The 20,245-nt window shown below is 40.8% G+C and overlaps 2 protein-coding genes across 2 annotated transcripts in view; one reads left to right on the forward strand and one right to left on the reverse strand.

Moving 5' to 3' along the window:
• The first annotated feature begins 2,099 nt into the window (after window positions 1–2,099).
• Window positions 2,100–20,245, forward strand: part of LOC105559097 (putative protein FAM10A4) — a 25,218-nt gene continuing 7,072 nt past the window's right edge. Inside the window, exons 1-3 of the mRNA XM_012007158.1 lie at window positions 2,100–2,386; window positions 2,633–2,915; window positions 3,493–3,905. Of these exons, the coding sequence (XP_011862548.1) occupies window positions 2,639–2,915; window positions 3,493–3,905 (690 nt within the window). The 5' untranslated portion in view covers window positions 2,100–2,386; window positions 2,633–2,638. The remainder of the gene's footprint in view (window positions 2,387–2,632; window positions 2,916–3,492; window positions 3,906–20,245) is intronic.
• On the reverse strand, window positions 5,087–16,345 carry LOC105559096 (sarcalumenin). The gene is given in 10 exon segments (XM_012007157.1): window positions 5,087–8,274; window positions 8,433–8,696; window positions 8,792–8,983; window positions 9,396–9,628; window positions 9,769–9,885; window positions 10,017–10,271; window positions 10,406–11,438; window positions 11,541–11,623; window positions 11,689–11,778; window positions 16,015–16,345. Coding segments are annotated over 10 exon segments (2,724 nt in total). The 5' UTR covers window positions 16,088–16,345; the 3' UTR covers window positions 5,087–7,890.

Raw genomic sequence — 20,245 nt, forward strand, 5'->3', positions numbered from 1 at the left:
CGGGATATCACTCAAGAAAGTGCACACGAATGGATACCCAGAAGATTCGAGAACTTTCCTATATCCTACAATCAACAAACACTTAAAAATATTTGTTTGTCGTACGACAAATGAAATATTATCCTAAGAAGATATCATGGATAAGGAATACCTGGATGGAGCGTAACAGCGTGAGGTGAAACCAGAGATTCTTTTGGAAAGTAAAATGATGCTTGCCTCTGGATCACAGAAGGCAATATGGCCGCGAAGCTAGGAATATCAGACCATGGAGTCCAAAGACCACTATTTCCTACAGTTCCTATCATGGAGAATGTATAAAGGTGCCTTTTCACGCGTCGCTCGTCGCTGGATTTCTCGGTACATGATTGGCCGTCATAACTTTTGTCGCTGGTAACTCTGTTGATCTATGAAAAGAGTTCAAGCGATATTTTAGGCTTGTTTTCTGTTCCTACACTAGTGAACTAGTGCAATAAATTGGAGTAAGACAAGCATATTTTTTCTCATTCTAGCTTACTGCACTAGTTCACCAGTGCAGGAACAGAAAACAAACCCCTAGTAACCTCAAAGTTGTGAAATATTTATATGGGCGTATCCCGTTTGGACACGTAACGATTGGACACCGCTCGATTGGACACGCACTATTGGACACACATTATTGGACACCGCATTATTGGACACAAGCATTATTGGACACAAGCATTATCGGACACCGCATTATTGGACACCGTATTATTGGACACTGCATTTTTGGACACCGTATTTTTGTACACCGCATTATTGGACACAAGCATTGCAAGTTTGGACACTGCATTTTCGGACACCGCATTATTGGACACCGCATTATTGGACACCGCATTTTTGTACACCGCATTATTGAACACAAGCATTGCAAGATTGGACACTGCATTGGGGTTGTCCCGATTGCGCTAGAGAGCCTCTCTAGATTGCGCACATAACCGATCGGACACGGCAATATTTCCCGATCGGACACGCATTATTGTCATAATTTTGCGAAAAATCATTAGAAATGTCTAACTCTCAATTGTTTTTTTTTAATTTTTTCTAGAATGATTTTTCGCAAAATTATGATGATTTCAAGTTTTACATTTCATCAAAAATTTTGAAAATTTCTGAAAATGTCGACAGCTTTATTTCAAAGAAGAAAATTTTTAAAAATTTTTTCCTCTTATGGAGTCAATGTATGAAATGTGTACTGTGATAACCTGCAGGCGATTTTTTTTAAACGATTTGGAACCGACTTATGGCTGATTTTATAAAAAAAGACGAAAACGACATGTAACATATTGTTTTAACTATTGTACAATTGTCGTAGAATAATGAAACCAATAGCACTGAAAAGCTAAAAGTTTCAGCTTTGCAATGCTTCTTGGCTCATGTCTGTATGATGATTCGTTTAAAAGTTATAATACTTTTTGTGCGCGCATGCGACGCTTCAATCCGTTTGACGTTTGTCGGAGCGTTTCGTAACCTCACTGTGCAATGCTCATCTTGCATAATTTCTTACGTAAAAAGTATTGCTTGTACGGAAAAAGCTTACAGAACATTTTTGATGTAAAATTTTCCATTCTTTAATTTTTCTCTCTTGTACTTTCTTCGTAAAATCGATATTTAACGAGATATTTGCAAAAAACCGAGATTTGAGCTCTATTTGTTTAATTACTTTTCTTAGCGGCCACTGTACAATGGTAAACTTTTGACTCCTTCAATCTGACGTAAAAATGAAGGTCTGTGCAAAAATTTAGCTGGTATGTATTTTTTCCGAGGTTTCTCTCAATTTTTGTCTAAAGTAAGGGTGCTTTCACATGGAGCGTAAGTTGCGTAGCGTAACCTGCGTATCGCCAATCACAGGACTAGTTCAACGGAATTATTGAAACTGTTCTATCAGCATGATCCTGTGATTGGTGATATACAGGTTACGCTACGCAAGTTACGCTCCATGTGAATCCAGCCTCACTGGGCTATCGTTGATTGGCTGCTGCTCGACGATTGGCTGCTTGCTGCGTGCAGTCTGCACTAGGCTTTATACGTTCTCCATGGGTGAAACCTCTGGTGAAACGTAATCACGGCAGTGTCCGTACATACGGTCGCTCGTCTCACGGGAATTCCGGTCTCCGCCAATCCGCGAGTTGGATCGCGACGACGAAATTCGACGCACACAAACATACGTGCGGCGTCGTCGTCGTCGCCGTCGCGTTTAACATTTTGCGTTTTCCGTATCCGGTTTTGAATGAGATCGCGAAAACGCAGTGTCCGCGTGATTTGTTGTGTCTCTCGGTAAAGGTGACCCGGCGCGATAGCAGAAAATAATACGCGGTAGGGCGTGCGAATAGGCTCACTTTGGAGGATCCCTCGTCCCTGACCAACGGTGAGTTCGCACAAATCCTGCATCAAGGATTACTACGATTACTACTAGAGGCGAAGCCTAGATTCAGGTTTCCTTCGAATTGAACGTAGCAAATAGACGCTTTTAGATGCCCGACGGTACTACGCGTGTCTTTGACATTTTTCCGTCGCGCGTACGTCAACCGACTTCAATTACGCGGCAATAAGATTCGGCTGGGGTCGATTGAATTCGCAAAGCGAAGCCGCTGTTGACAAAATCTGTTTACAGGCAAACATGGAGACGTTCAACGTCCAAGTGGTGCAACAGCTGAAAATATTGGCCCGGCTGTGCATGAACGACCCGTCTCTCCTGTACGATCCCAAGATGTCCTTCATCAAGGATCTGATAGAGCATTATGGCGGCAAGATACCGGAGGCCAAAGCCAACGATGCGTCAGACACCAAAGCGGAGTCTGAGAGCAAGCCCGCGGAGCCACAGTCCGAATCGGACCCCGTGAGCGAGGAGCAGAGCGAGGAGAGCGACTTGGAACTCGACATGACCAGCGTAATCGGTTCGTATGCTCATCTTTTTCCAATCCTTTACATTGCATATCGATTCTCGCTACGTTACCAAATGCTTAATCACTCGAGTGCCCGAGCACGTTAATGTTTTTACGAGTGCCAGTTTACCAGCCTCACGTTTCAACTTGTAATTACATAGCGGTGATCACGGCAAGGTATTCTCGGTGAGTTGCCTTCCGAGAGGTGGTGATCTTTGGTTGAATTTGAACGTAAATCGTCGGTTTTTTCAGTCCTGTGTCCATGATCCAACAACTGTGTCCAGGTTATAATTCCGAGAAATATGTAGTCAATCAATCAGGGCTCGATTCTTCAATTTATTCCAAGGAGAAACGTATGTGAAAATTCTGCCCTTACAGAAAAGCTGCAAGTCGATTGGCTACTCGCGTGGCTTTAACCAATCGACTTTCAGCTTTTCTGTCGGAGCAGAATGTTTGTGGACGCAGTTCTTGGATCGTGGACACGAGGCTTTAAAGCAACGTGCATCTCTCTATGCCATGACGACCACTACTTGTACATTGCTTCTCGCGATAATAATGCGACGTGTGTGTCTTGTTCTTTTTTTTTCAGAACCAGATGAGGACACTCCTCAGAAAATGGGAAATTCGACTTTGCAGCCCACGGAGGAGGAAATGGCAGAGTCACAGGCAAAGAGATCCGAAGCGGTCTCGGCATTCGTGGAGAAAGATTACGAGAAGGCCATACAATTTTACACGGAGGCCATTGTACTGAATCCACAAGCAGCTCTGCTGTACGCCAAGCGCGGTCAAATTTTCCTGATATTAAACAAGCCGAATGCGTGCATTCGCGACTGCAACCGCGCTATAGAATTGAATCCGGACAGCGCGGCGGCTCACAAATTCCGAGGAAGAGCCTACCACCTGCTCGGCAAGTTCGAGGAGGCGGCCAACGACCTGAGGCTAGCCTGTAAACTGGACTTTGACGAGCAAGCGGACGAGTGGCTGCGCGAGACCACGCCGAACGTAAGTACCTCTTTACGTTCTGCATGGGGGACGCTGCATGATGAGTGTGTTCTGTTTTGCATGCGTAGAGTATTCATGTCGTATCAGAGAACAGATGCTTTTATATAAAATACGAGTTCCCGAAGCGAGTTACTATCTGATCTCACGTTCCTTCCCTTGTAGCCTTTGACTCTCCTAGGGGCTCCTTATATTAAAAATCGAGGCGCACGTGATGAACGTCAGAGTCGAACCCGAGACTTGACTATTAGTCGATTACTCTTATACATTCCGTCATGCGTCTAGAAAAGAATAATTGAGAAATAACGAATACTTGGACTCTTACGTCGTAGTCGAGTTGCAAAATTCTACAAAAGTGTTTTAGGGTTTTGTCTATAAAGTTCCTTACAGAACTTAGTAACGAGGGAAATTGTTGTGTGAGTGCTGCACAAATAAATACACATGCATTTTGATAAAAATGTAACGTTTGTGGACGCGCGGCTTGCACACGCAAAGAAATTACTTGGTAATATCAGCCAAATTGCAGTAGCTGCTTTGAAATTAGTTAAAAGGCTAAGTGTTTTGTTGCCGTTGGTAAAAGTCGGTGATTATAGATAAAAATCAATCACTGCGAGATACAACTTTATTAGTTGGAAAGAATAGCGCACTTAGCACGAGCAGTTAAGAAAGTAGCAGCTACTTCGAAATATATTACGCGCGCGATCCCGATTTACAATTCTTTTTGAGACGTTGCCATATGTATCAGCGTACCATTACTTCGCGTGTGGTACAATACAACGGCATGGTATCGTTCTTTTCGTCCTCTACTGCCGTTCGACGTATGTTTCTGCGCTTCTGTATACACAGCTAAATATTATTTGTTTCTAACAGCTAATATTTTTCGCTGCAGTATCTAAATTCAAAGAGCTAATAAATTGAGGTTTGGCAGCAACATTAGCTGTCCCTATTTCAAAGACACATTTTAGCTGTCACTGCTAAATTTTAGCTCCTTTGGCTAATCTTTTCTTTGCGTGCACGGATTATATTACGATCCATGTTTAATATGTAATTGTCGCTTCGAAAAGTTCTCCCTTGACAAGATGAGTGTTTGCAAATCTCCATACCTGCTACCTTGCTAAACGCGTACATTCGTCTACTGATGTTTAGAATTCATTGTATTTGGGTGTGAAATGACATAGCACGTATACACAAACAGCAACCACGACACACGTTCTTATTTAAAACGTACACTTGCCCAGGCGCAATTAATCATAAGTTAATCATAAGAAGTATATGTACGCATAAGAGATTCATATAACGAATCCTATAATTATATTTCATTATCAGTTTAAACGTGTATGTATATATATATCGTGTGTCAATAACAATTAACTCTAACTCTAAAGAAATAGATGCCTTGATAACATATATCTGTAACATTTTAATTAAATTTACTTGACGTAATATCTTTGTATAATGTAGAATAACAATGACGAGACAGTAGCAACAACAATGGTAATAACAACAATAATAATATCAACAATACACATACTCAAACGCCGAATAAATCGCGTTATACTTGTACCATTACTTCATGACAAAGCCTGCTCCGTTGTCCGCAATTTAAAGTATAAATCGCTTGCAATGCCTCTAACATGTTCGCGCTTTTATTGAAAAAACTAACTTGTTTATAATGAAGAGAAAGCATTTTATTATACCTTATTTATCTTAGAATTGATATTCGAGGATCACGGATGTTAACAATTATTCAGAACAGTTTATTTAAAACTAATGCAATATATTATATTTGAAAATGATAGCAACGAAAACAATTTAAAGATACAAAATTCGAGAGTTCAATTTTAGATTGAATTTTGCGATCTAGAATTAAAAATTTTAATAATCGAAGGCTATAAAAGGATGATGATAGTGAGTCTGAGAAATGAAACGAGACTAAGAACTTGAAATATTATAAATCTTAACATCTAAGACATGTACAGGGTGGTCGGAAATTCAACCGACAAATATTCAGAGATTGTCGGGTGCATCATAAGAGTCATTGTTTGCAAATGAACCTGGGGTCGGAAACGTGTCATTAGGTCGTTACGGCATACGGAGTGTTCGAAAGAGTCGGGACATTGAAGTATCACAAAAAAAAATTACGTTTCATAAAAAATTGTCTTAGGCAAAAGTTGTAGGGTGTAAAAAGATTTATTTATTGGTGGCCATGTGTTTGACCTTGTATGGCATCGCCAAGGTCAGGACAAGGCCACCCTGACTTTTTTTAATGGAACCCTCCACTTTTTATTGCATATTCTTGTAGTCCTTCTTGAGATCTTCTCAAAGCATTAAATTTTACCAACTTTAAGTAATCCGTTATCAAGCTTTTCATGGTAAAATGTCTCGCCCACGAAGGCAAGAAATCCAAACACAAATTCGATTCCTAGATTGGAAGATGATCTAGCCATCCAAGGCAAGATCGGTGGCTGATCCAGCCTATGAAGGCAAGATCAAAGCCGATGAAGGCTCTGTATGAGCCTTGAAAATAATTCTTATGGTGCTTTCGACAATCTCTGAAAATTTGTCGGTTGAATTTGCGATCACTCTGTGATATCTTAGAGATTAAAATTTAATCTTCCAATATATTAGATAGAACTATTTTAGAAAATTCGGTGTTTAAAGGTATAGGAAACTTATATTCTGTCTAACGCGAACTAGAAGGAAGCCTAAATTTTTTTTATCAAAAATACGCCACGATTCGTCTCACACGTTAACCGAGTAATGCGTGAGAGAACAGCATATCTTTAATTATTTAATTACACATTTTAATAAGAACACAAAATCAGCTTATACAAGGTATTCCACAAAAGCCACAAGAAGAGATCATCTTATCTCTTTTTCGTAATGGAAATATTTCGGTATAATTAGTTAAATTTCCCCGGTACAGAGAAATTCGGCGGACAAAATCGTTGCTCAACGTTACATCGATTCTGGAGAGTCTGTCTTCTTCCAAGATAATCAGCCGACGCCGATTCGTCGGGAGAATTTCAGGATTCGGTGCGACACTGGTTTAAAATGTACATTTTTAAGAGCTCGAAAAAATTAAATTTAAAATTAAAGCAACTACAGTTAAGACGAAATTTACAAGTGACATGAAATATAAATATTTGAAATAAAGTTAATTTTATAGGATGTTCAATTTTTACTCTCTGAAATTAAATTTCTTCAAATTAAGATAATAAGCACGAAGAAAAATTTTGCAAATTCAAAATTAAATTTAATAGAAAGTAATAAATTAAGAATATATTTTTAGATTCTCTAGCGTTAAATTTTGAAGAATCTTTTCGAGCACCTAGAAAAGTGCGGTGAGCCACTGTCGCACCGAAGCCTCGGATTTTCGCCGAGAGGAACCGATATCTGAACACATAAATTCAAGGGGAACTCTCACTGTCCGCTTTTGGATCGGAATGGTAGCACTCGCATTGTTTTACCAGACACTAGCAATACACTTGCTCTTCTTCTGCAACCGAGGAAGTGTCCCGACCACCGAACTCGTGATTATCACACACTCCGATATCCACATCGTGCTCACGTTTTTCACATTGTGTCATATCGTGAGGGACGAGGCTAAACTATTCGGATCTAGAAATTACGTGGCGTTACTCGCCCGCCCAAAATGATGGCACCCCCAATTTTCATACTTGGAGACTCCATGCCGTACTGTTTCCGCTACTGTCGCGAACCGACCTCTTGTCATCGGAGCACCTCGAGTACAACTCGCGAGGGTAACGCGAGCTCTAGCTGCCTGTGTTTCAAGAAGATCCTTGGTACCATCTCAAATATCGGACCACGTTTTTTTTTAGCTCGTTCACCATCGTCGAGCATCTCTAAGCTACCAAGGCTACAGGCTGAGTGTTTCTTCTCGGTCTAGCGGAGGTAAACGTCGCTTTGTCGCCAGTCCGTATTTCACATGGTATCAAGAGCTCCGTTCCGGAACGCGAATACGCACTCAACTCGGTGGGCTGTTGCCTTCGTTCTCGTGCAGCACCGCCTCTACCGACTTCTTGTAGTTGCCCACCAGCTCGGGCAGATCGTAGGCGATGGCCACGTCGAGCCTGTTGATCGGGCAGCCGCGGAAGTACGTGCACGTGGAGCTCAGCAGCGGGAAATCGTAGAGCGGATTTAGCCGGAAGAAATCACGGTACACATCCGGATCTGGTAGATCGTAGCGCGATATGTTGGTGAGAGTGCTGAGGCCCTCGTAGATGTGATAGTCCTGCGGGTTCTCGATGATCTTGTCGCTGATCTCTCGCTTGTTGCCGAAGAACGTCTTGTGATTGTAGTACGTCGTCAGGTAGCAATCTACCATCTTAGCGTGGTTGCGCACTCGTACCTGAAATTCACACGGACCGAACACGTCAAGTGGCTTTTTATTACAGCAGTTTTATTCTACTAAGACGGTGAATTGGATCTCTGTGTCATGGATCTCCGTATTATTTTTTTCGAGGAAAGACCGATCGCTTTACTACGCTAGAATTGATATGAACTTACGGCGAATCTTCTGGCGCTCGCTATCTTGTGCTCGACCCTCTTGTTTATCGCGGAACGTAGGTCGCGAAGGAATGCGCGTTCTTGAGCGTACAACAACCTGATGGGCGCACCAGCCTCGTAGGGTAACGACCATAACGACGTGGAATACATTATTGGCGGCTCCGCGCTTGACATGAGCGGTGATATATTCCAGATTAGGGCGCCTTGTACCCTCATAAGTTCCTCGGGCTTCACCTGGTCGGCTTTGTTGAGGATAATACGAGTCTGTTTGAAAGTAACGTTACATTAGGGATTCCTTTTAGGGCAAGTTTCCTCAGTTGCCAATAATGCGAATATTATTTTTCGGTCGACTCATTCACCTGATATTCTCTTCCCTTCAACTGATCAAGGATCGCTTCCGTTTCGGGACCGACGTCCAACTTGGCGGGGTCGTAAACTAAAAATATTATGTCCGCTCGATCGATGAACCACTGGCACGCATCGTTAAAGGGAAATAAGCGTTGAACTTGCTTCCGAATCTCCAAGATACCCGGAATCTCGACGATGTTCACCTAACGACATACTAGATAATTAATATACGGAATTTTATATTGTAGTTTAATAATGTATCACGCGTAAATTATGCCTCGAATAATATCGAACGGTTTTATTTTAAAGTTCATTATTGACAAATTTTGAATCATGACTGTGATTAACATAATTATAAAATGGTTTTTTTTGTAAATTAAAACTGTTTCTTTTAGAATTTTTAAAATTTAATACAAATTAGAGCAGAATTTTATCTTGCATGATTTCCATTAAGGATCAATGAAAATGCAAAATGTTGAATATTTATTCCAAATAAAAATCTTACAAATTAAATCTCTCTTGACTAAAAAGATGATTGTGCATTATTCGTCAACGTATATTTTCCGATATACGCAATAAATATCTGCGGATGAATAATCATTTATGTTTGCTTACTTTCTCGAGCAACTTATTATGAAGTCGCAGGCCTCTGAGACGGTCCAAGAGACCCTGTCCGAACTTCTGCAATCCCGAAAAAGTCCAATCGGCGGCCAACTGAGTGCCGTCGAGAACCTCTTCTTCCTCGCCGTGCATTATTATGTTGAAGTACGCCGGTGACGGCTCGGCTCCTGTGTCATTTTTTCCATTTGGCGATTTGCAATGCTCTTCTAAGCACTCTCTCAAACCACCTAAACACTCTCTGTATACTCATGCTTCTAGCACATGCCATCTACTGCTAATTGTAAGTCTTAACTACTTTATCAGCGCAAAGCCAAGGAAGAAAATGTAAAACAGCGACATCACTTTCCTCCTTTAGTTAATTACCCACCTGTCCTCAACGACATTGGCTTGTACTCGATGTCGAGCAGATAATTAATGATAGACGATTTCCCGCCGCTCCACGGCCCCATAAATAACACTAGCGGCTTGGAGAATATTTCAGGATCTAGTAAAATAGAGTAGTAGATTAATGTTCGCAAATCTCTTAACTTAAAGATACATTATTTATTTCGCTATTTGAAGTAAATGAATTAAATGAGAAAATACAATTAATTTGTAAAATCATAGCTCACTCACCTCCGAAATGCCTGTTGCTCAAGTCTCTGTATTTGTACATAGTCTCTAACGGTTGTATAGCGCTGTCGTAGAGCCTCTTCAGATCCCTAAGAATAATATCAGCCTCCCTTTGTATAGCTCGCTCTTTTTCCTCATTTTCTTCGTCCAATTTCAGCAATTGATTAAGGTGATCTCTAGGTCGGAGATTCTCCGGAATTTCAATCTCTTGAATTAAATCCTCTTCCGGAGTAAGTTCCGGTTCTTCCTCACTGTCAGCTGACGATACAGAATTGTATTATAAATTAACTATATAAGATGCAACACACATAATTAATATAATTAATATAATTATATTACCACAAAGATAGGATGAACAGTTTTTTTGAACATTATTCGTAAGGTCTCTTTACCATCTTCCGTAGATTCATCTCCTTCAGCGACTTCTCGTTTGCCGCGCACTTTCACATCTTCATCTTCCTCTCCCTCGGACTTGGCGTTCTCTTCTCCCGATTTTCCATCTTCTTCCGTCTTCGCATCCTCCTCTTCCGCGGATTTCGCCTCTTCGTCCTCCTTTGACTTTGTCTCTTCCTCCGTGCCCTCGTCTTCATCGGATTTTGCTCCCGCTGCTTCCTCTTCGTCCGACTTTGATCCTTCCTCTACGTCCGCGGAATCTGCTGTTTCAGCATCTTCCGCGCTTTCCTTTTCTTTCTCGTCACCTTCAGCGCTTTCATCCTGCGCCTCCTCGGTGTCACCTTTCTCATCTTCACCGCTCACCGCCTGATCTTCGGTCGATTCGGCGCCCTCTTCGGCTTTACTGTCAGCTTCTTCGTCTTTATCAGATTCTTCTTCAACACTAGCTTCCGCCTCTTCTTTAGACTCGACTCCCACTTCTTCAGTGGCTTCTTTGGATTCCTCTTGTTCCTCGTCTTTCGATTCTTCAGTTTCATCCCCTGCTTCTTCGGACTTGGCTTCGTCGTCTACTTTCTCCTCCTCCTCGGACTTTTCGTCTTCTACTTCGGCTTCTTCGTCGGATTTCTCTTCGTCGTGCTTTTCGTCTTCCTCTTCAGTTCTCGCCTCTTCGCTCTCTGCCTGTTTATCGGAGGAGTCGGTTTGGTCTCCATCGCCTTCCTCAGCGGACGCTCCCTCAACTTTCTCTGCTTCTTCTGAATAATATTGGTATTTTCTTTCGTTATGGCCTCTAAATGTTTGCATTTATTTAAATCATCAACGATTATTAATTCTACCTTCAGCACTTTCATCAGTCACAGCTTCTTCGCTTTGATCTTCTTTTTCAAATATCTCCTGTGCTTTTTCTTCGCTAGCATCGGCTTGCTCTTCGGTTGTTTCCTTACTCTCGTCGGCAGCCGCTTCCGCGCTTTCCTCTACCGATCCCTCCTCGTCCTTAGTCTCTTCTTTCGAAACGTCGTCTGCTGCCTCGCCAGTCTGAATAAAGAAATTTTCGATAATAAGATTTCTTCGGAAATATTCCGCATACTGCAAATTAACCTTCATTACGCGAAGAAATAAATTAAGGCTCGTGCTTACTTCCTCGCTCGCAGGCGATGCTTCCTCATGGCTCTCTTGGTCGATCTCGATTCCGACCTCTGCACTGGTCTGCTCCAAAGATCCTTCAAATGAAATATTCTAGAAATCGCTGTGTTCCAGCCGAGTATTCGCCACCATCTAACATTACCTGTGCCGAGATCCTTGAGCGCCTTCTCGATATACGGTCGACATAGGTCCTCGGATGGTACCTGTTCTCGCTCGTCCTCGCACTGCACTCCTAAAACGTTATTTCAGCGTCTGGCAGTTTTCGCTCGAGTCTCGAAGGAAATCTGTCTTATATTTTTCGCAATGTTTCAGATAAATAATGAAGAATTAAGTCACTTAAACAGGTTTATGTGATAAATCTCCTAAAAATATTCCTAATATTTATAATAATTACGCTTTGTCAAATAGATTTGTGATATACAATATGCAGAAAAATTAAAATATTGAATGCTAATGATATTTCGAAAAAGATGATTTGGGAGAAAGCCGGAGAACCCAGCTAGTAATTATATCATTACGCTGATTATTTTAATCTGTTATCAAGATTTCCTATTGAAACATTTTGAATTTCTAATCAAGCTATGCTCTTTAAAAAAATTTTGTAAGATTTAACATATTTACAACTTTCTTTCACTATAAAAATCATTAGCGTATTAGATCATAGATACACGTGTTTTTACTCTCAAAGACGATTGTACACACATTTTGTTCCGATATAATTGACTGCGTCAAATTCTCATCCGTTAACGATTCGCCGTGTCTGATTAATTCGCGATATCGAATGGCGAGGTTGACGTTACCAGAAGTCTCGCACACGTATCCGAGATATTTACATTGTTCGTGTGTCGCCGAGTGCCCCCGGCTGCCAGAAATTTTCGGCCAGGAGAATTCTCGTTGCGCGCGTTAACGCGGCCGTGCCAAAAGATATCGCGCGCGGTATTAGATAACTCATTGCACGGAGCTTCGGGGCGACGCGACGGTGAGTTTAACGCCACGCGACCACCAACCCGAAATATCTGACCCAGGTGACGCAAGAACCTGTCAAAGTCATTACGCACATTCTGGCCGAGCGGGTCGTGCGCGTGTCCGCGCCCGGTGACAGGTGTTCAGGAACACCTAGCGCGACTTGTCATCCAACGTGTCCGATGAAAGTTCGCATTGCCGCATCGAGTGCGCTTCTCTTACAAACGAACGTACAACTTTTTTTTACGCTTATGCAGATGCTTGTCAAATGACGCGATTGAATTTTTTTAACGTTGGGGTGGTCGAAAATTGAGAGTTGAAAAAGTAAGAAAAGTAGTCGATTTCTTTAACGGCGAGAAACGCAGAGGTTCCTTGCAAAAGTCGTACGGATCAAAAGTTTGCAAAGATAAAAAGAACATAAAAAGAAAAAGCGAGAGAGAAAGTTGAATAAAAAGAAACTTAACAGTGAAAGTGATGTTTCTCTATCATTTTATTTTTCCTGGAGCTTTAATAACTACGGAGATGCACGTGTTTTTTTTCACGATGCAGATAACTAAAGCTGGTTGAAAGAGCTTGGCTTCTTTGCTGTTGGTTTCCGTTATTATTTCTAACGTTATTTGTTCTTTCGCTAGACATGAAGTTACATGTACCAGAAAGTAATTGAATTTACATTCCATTAATATATAAAACGATATTCTTGTCCTGATACTATCCCATTTGAGTAATTTACTATACATCGTTGCTTGAGACATTTGTATCCCAAATTTTATTAGAGAGCTGTTTGCGAGGAAAAAGCTTCTCTTAACTTCTTTTCAACTTGTATACAGTATCGACAGTAGTTTGCTCGCGTAATTTAATAGGAACTACCACTGCGAAACGCGAAGACGGTGGAATTTCCACCGAAGAAAATGTCGATATCATCTTTCTAGGCGGTACCTGGGACGTGGCCGGCTTCTAAGTTTAGCGCCGGGTAGGCGGCTTTGAGCCGAGCAGCACTCGAAAATATTTATATATTAGGCGAGCGAATCGTATTTTTATCATCTCTTTCTACGAGAAAAAATTACAGGTTGATTGGGCCGCTCGCTTTTCCGTCGATTACACGAAGTTCGTTAATTTAATAGACCGTTGTATTATTTTTACGTGGTTGATCAACACGTAGTAATTTGGACCTCGTGTCGCGAAGAAAAATGTTGAATTTCTCACAATGTTAAATAAATCTGTTACGATACACGTGTCTATAAAGCGTACCATAAAACTTGTGTATTTTGAGCAAAATTGTAAATGACATAGTTATATTATGTTCCAAGAGCAATTCAACTGATGTAATTCGATAAGGATAAAGACTACAAAAATGCGTAGTATTAGTGAAATTGCAAAAGATTCCTGCCAGTTTCATGTGATAGTTGCTTGAGCTTGGATGCCGCCGGTAGTACCTCAAACGTCAGAGAATCGTAGTTTATGAGTTCACGTGATCGTACGTAAACACGAGAAGTTTCGTTTTGCCGGGATATCTTTACGTGTCTCACTATATCTCATTGTTATATCACATACCGCAATTTCTGGCACAAGGTTCCAGTTCTTGTTGCTTCTCGGGGAAACAAGATCGTCTCACGCGTTTAATCGTGGCCCTTTTTATTAGCTTTTCCCGTTGGATTGTCAAACCTCTTTCACTACGTGCGTTACGTGAGAAACAAATGTAGGTAATCCTTTCCTTTTTTTGATGGTATTGTAATTGAGAATATTAAATAAGAAAGTATTACAATAATATGATATTTCGATCGATTAACGAGATTCCCAACATTTTCACAGAAAGACGAATGTGAGTGATTTCCGGCCATGTTTCAAGGCTCACTCTCCATCCAGAATTCATCTTCTGAGACTTGAGTCATTTTTAAAATCACTTTTAAGATTTAAGACTCCATTCTAAGTCATAGTCGGAAAGTACAGTGTTATTCCATCGTTTCGTGGCAAAATTTTCGTCTCCCGTCGGTTTCCGGAGTAATGCGATAATACGAACGAATTTTGAGTTACGAGTGATAGGAGAAGACGCACGCAGGCAGCTGTCGTTTGGCAAGCGCAGCTGCGCCGGATAAAGATAGAATCCCGAGTCTTGTTCCATAGTCTACGATATGTATAGCTTTTTGCCGCACTTAGTCGTAAGAAATTTTTGCAAACGTCTTCTCGTTATAAAACTTGATACAAATCTAAAATCTGATACGCATACTCTACTTTCTTTAACACAATCTTCACAAAATATCATTGTCTCCTTTTTCGCGAAAGTTCATTTGTAATCGTTTAATCAGCTATTACTTGGAAGGCGAGCATTCGATTGGTCATAAATATCGAAGGTTACGATATTAATTAAATTTAGTTTGCATTCGTACGATTTGTTATTTTTAGTTGTAGAAGAATTGAGAATGGATTTTATGACGGTCCAATCACACAGCTAGAACAATTCGTTTCTGGAGACTCAGAACGATGCTGGCACGGATTTATGCGGTTTCTTATGTAATTATCGTGCGGGTTGATGACAGCCAACTCCCATCGATTCCCAAAATAACAAATCCTTGAATCGGCCACTTTTATTTAAACTCCGAGACGTCGCGTTGGGCGCATCTTCAACCATCAGTAATCCAGTTTATTCAATTAGCGCACAAAGCGAGATATTTTTATACCGAAGCGAAGTATATTTGAAATATATACCTAATAACACATATTAAGAGGCATCACTTGATTTTATTAATCTCCAATTTATGAAAAATTATCTGACGAACATCTTTCAAGCCTCTCGCAGTTGGCGAGAATTATTTAAATTACATGTGACAAATAGAAATAAAACTTTGAAAGAGTCAAACGGAAAGGATAAGGAAAAAATGTAACATAATTTTTGACGAAAATAAAAAATTGCACTGATTAGAGTCTTTAACGAGAGCAGGTTCTTAGCGAGATGTGTTAAATTACAGCGAATCATCAGTGCACCTAGGTATAGAAAGCTATAGGGGCCGATGACGCGTACCGGTAATTTTACGTAACATTGACCTTCGTCAGTCAATCGTCATAGTTTCGTCAACGTTACAATTTCATTGTACGTCACGAAGAAGCTTGCTTTTCCGCATTTTCCTTTGCTACCGCATTTCCGGTTGCAATTGGAACATAATTAGAACAACTTGTGTTTTGGTATCGGCCTACCAGTTCAAGATCTTTGACGTCCAAGCTACAACGATCTAGCACAATCAGGACGCGAACTCTTACTATTTCAAATCGTCGACAAGATTACTAAAGAAACGTCCATACGAGTTGACTGCGTGACGAAATTCCGTGGCAAATCCCAGACAAACGAACTGAAAGCTCCGAGTCTGTTGATTGCGACGGGATCGCGGCCGGTCGACGAGATCGAATCACTGGCCGCGCGAATAAATCTACGCTCGTGGGATCCAACTCTGAACGTATCCGGTCTTCAGGACGCTAAAGGTTCGTCCGCGTGGGGTCTGGCGGTTTTACTGACCTCGTAAGGCAACGGCTAGAAAGCTGAGGAGGAGGCCCACGACGAGCGCGGGTCTCATCCGCGCACCCGTCATCTCGTCGCACTAGACACTACGCGATCGGCCGGGGCCAGGGCTGGCGCACAGCTCGTCCTCTCTCACTTCTCGATCCCGTCGTCGTCTTCGACTCCAACTAGCCCGCGAGGCACTGGCATTGTCACTACCGCCAAACCCTGAAGACGCCCCTCTCTTCTTCTTCTTCCTCTTACCCCACGGGCGCAATGGCAGCGACAGACTGGGCGGTCGTCGCTTTTCTTTTCGCCGTCGTCTTACCTTATCACGGGCCCACCTTCGGACCACCTCGTAGTCATCGGTCGGAAAAACCTGCGGCGGATGCGGAAGCACCCTCGCCCTCGCACACGTTATATCGAGTGCGTCGTCGAGCCCCGACGTGGTCAGAGTCGGCGGCGATCGACAGCCATGAGAGTTCTCTATCGACTTTACGAGTACACCCGCTTTGACGTTATTCGACGATTTCGCCACCGGATGCACCAATTGAAACCAAAATCCTGAGTCGCTCTCGCGATCTCCGATATCGTCCCATCGTATTCCCGATCTCGATTTAGTTATGACATAATGAATAACGCGTAACGTTAGGGAAGAGGAGGGTCCCTTCCGACGACGAGCAGTGAGTAGCTCTTATTTTTGCGATCATCACGGAGACGCGGCGTAGATCAAGGTCGCCTATTCGACGCGCTACGCGAGATCGAAATAGTTGTTGCGCTCTTAGGATGCAAGTACGTAACTTTACCGAATATGAGGATTCATTGACCGGTGCTCGTCAATTAATTATTTCAGACTTTGTCATTCCAAAAAGAAAGGTGAAAGTACGCTGTTCCTTCTTGATACGTCAAAATTTACCCGAGTCGAAATTTTGGTACTATCTTGACACTTTTAAGGATAATTTACACCTACTTAGCTGATCTATACACCTACATAGACCAGCAATAACCAACTTTGATGACATATTTTTTTCATTCTTACCTTGAATCTTTAATTGTAAAAATGTATGGTATTTTAGCTCCTACTTAAAAGGACCTACTTTAATGCTAAATTGGTAAAAGTAGACATTTCCGACACTATCAGTTTTTAAGTAGGAGTAAATTTTGTATTTGCAGCTTGACCTCTTTTACTGTCTTAGGTCTTACTATACAGGGTGAGTAAAAAGTACCGGACCGGTGAAATATCTCGAAAAATATGGAAGATACGGAAAAATATTTCAGACAAAAGTTGTGCGGTTTTAAAAGGACTATATAATGGTAAAATAACTTTTCGAAAAATATAAGTTTTTTATGGTTATATGGAGGTCGCCGTCATTTTTTTAAATGGAACTCCCTATTGTTTATTATACTATCTTATTCTACTAATTAATATGAACAACTTTTATCTGAAACATTTTTTGATTTGCCTAATACTTTTTGGGATATTCAAGAGAAAATTTATAACTTTTTCAATGTTTAGTTTATAATATCTCGGTAACTGTTTGTAGGAGGGAAAAGTAGCACAGGACTTTTTTAGTTGATTTAGTCTCAGGAATATGCTGTTGCAGTGGTGTTTCAATTATTGAAAATTTTTGTGTGTATAATTGTAACACATAAAATTTACATACACAAAAATTTTCAATAATTGAAACACCATTGAAACAGCTGAGACTAAATCCTGAGACTAAATCAACTAAAAAAAGTCCTGCACTACCTTTCCCTTCGACAAACAGTTACCGAGATATTATAAACTAAACATTGAAAAAGTTATAAATTTTCTCTTGAATATTTCAAAAAGTATTAAGCAAATAAAAAATAAAAAATTTTCCGTATCTTCCATATTTTTCGAGATATTTCACCGGTCCGGTACTTTTTACTCACACTGTATAATAGAATGAAAGGTTTAACATAGGGCCAAAATTTCGACTTGGGTAACTGTGTTTCAAATAAAACTCCCTTGCTCGTTACTATACAGATTATGTCAGTTCTCGAATATTTTTTGGTCAGTATTAATTAATTGGAAGTCATTGACGTTGTATACTTTCCTTCAAATTTCAGTTATCTGAGGTTTAATCACTCGAATTTATTAATTATAGCGTGATATTTTTGGGGGTGATCCTAAGAATGATCTCTTTACTCTCTAGTAATCTTCGTGCTTTTGGCAACTTTGTAACTAACAATAACTTTTCGAATACTAGTACTTCTGCAAATATACATACCGCGTAGTGTCTTTCCTCTAGAACTAATGTCGCGCGGCTTGAAATTTCGGGCTATACCGTGGTGCACTTAAAAATATCTCTCGGCATTCCCGGTGCTCATCAGAGAGATCTATCTGGACGAGGGTTAGCAACGTAAATCGTTGACCGCTTGACGATCTTGTTGCCGCGAGCCACGTCGTACGTCATCTCCGCGAACCTCGCAGTTTCCACCACGACTTGTTCCACCCATTTCTTTCTTTATGACGGAAGCACTTATTTTTCCACCATTGCCTCTTCCACCGTTATAGCCGGACGTGTGTGTGCTTCAAAGTTGCAATCGCGCATTTAGCGTCACACGTAATGAAGAGATGAAATGTAAAATTGGACCGTGAATTTTTAGATACAGATGCGAAACTCGGACGTTTGGTTTAAATTTCCTGGATTTGAATTTCCAAATTTTAACTCTGGGTTTTGGTTCTCGTCGTGCTTTCGCATCTTCAACATCTCGAGAGTATCAAGTTATTATTTGAAATTCACACGGAGCACTAAATGCTTTGCACAAATCGTTTGAGCTGGTATAAAAAACTTATTGATTTCAACTTGCGATACCAATACTTCGCCGCCTATACTTTACCAGCTTTTTATAAACCAGTTTCTAACTTTCGGATTCGGTGATTCATAGACAAAATTAATTTTCAGCATCTAAAACATCGAAAGACTGATTTCAAGACTGTCGATCGAGTGTTATTGAATTCCACTAGGTATCGCGATTCCTTTTGAATAGGATTTTTGGGAACATTGGGATCAAGTTCTAAAAGTTATGCGTGATAGGTGCTAAAATGAAACTAGTAACAATTATGTTAATGAAGACTCTGTATAAGAACAATAGTGAGTTAGGATAAGGGCGATAAGAGTCTTTGACAAATTTTTTATACTATATTTAAAGGTATTTTCGCATAGATGTAAATAAACAAAAACACCAATTTGTCTTTTTGAGTGTTAAATATCGACAATTTTAATTAACGTCAGACGTTTCGGTTACTAAACGGTAACTCTTTCCAATGACAGTTTTTCAATACATAAAAAAGGAATTTTTAACCAACAAATTTATCACAATAGCATTTCTAACTATTGTGAAACTAGTAACAGTTTACGATATTTCGTACATTTCCTCGGCTTGTCGGTTACAAACATGGAGAGAATTTTGCTGCTTCATTGGTGAAGGCGACTAACCGAAGCGTGGCGCGTGACCAGAGAGATGAGATTCGCCGCGAAATACGCGCGCACAGACGCAGAGGAGCGTCAGAACCGCGGGCGCCTTTATATTTAGAAGCCCGGGTCGCACCCGTATAAGGTGGCCCGTCGTGCAAAAGTCCTCTCTTTCTCCTCTCCTCCCTCTCTCTTCGTCTCTTCCTCCCTTTTTTTCGCTGGAAACTCGCAGAAACCCATATGTTTAATTAATTAACCTTACGGTTGAAAGCAATGCTCATAATCAGCTCTCTTTCGAGAGGCCTTCTTGCTTCAGTAAAGAAAATACCTTGCATATATGTGTGCGCGCGTGTGCATATGTGAATGTTACTTGTACAGCTTGCTGTTTCATTATACGCGTGATGAGGCGAAATAAATTCTTTGCTGCACAGAGCATTTTTGTCTCGCGAGATGTACAATAATTTTAACAATTTTACGTAAAATTGCGGGAGAGGCAACGACTTTTCATCTTGCAAATTTTTATTACATGTAAGTGAAATGTATCAATGAATTCTAATTACTCGAAAAGGTATTCGACTAGCGATTTTATCATACATTTGCAAAATTAATCGGTAGAGGTATGTCCTGTATTATGAGATAGGATTCTAATGTGAGATAGTAGGTTTTTAACGTCCAAATTCAATCGCAAATTTTTTTTCGCAACGATCACACGATCCAACGATCAATTTTCCATTAAACATATCTCACTCCAAGGACAACAGCATGGTGGAAGTATACGAGGTGAACCATTGTGCATGAAGGGGTTA

The sequence above is a fragment of the Vollenhovia emeryi genome, unplaced genomic scaffold (genome assembly GCF_000949405.1).
Source record: "Vollenhovia emeryi isolate VEMERY1.0 unplaced genomic scaffold, V.emery_V1.0 DF939290.1, whole genome shotgun sequence".
NCBI lineage: Eukaryota > Metazoa > Arthropoda > Insecta > Hymenoptera > Formicidae > Vollenhovia > Vollenhovia emeryi.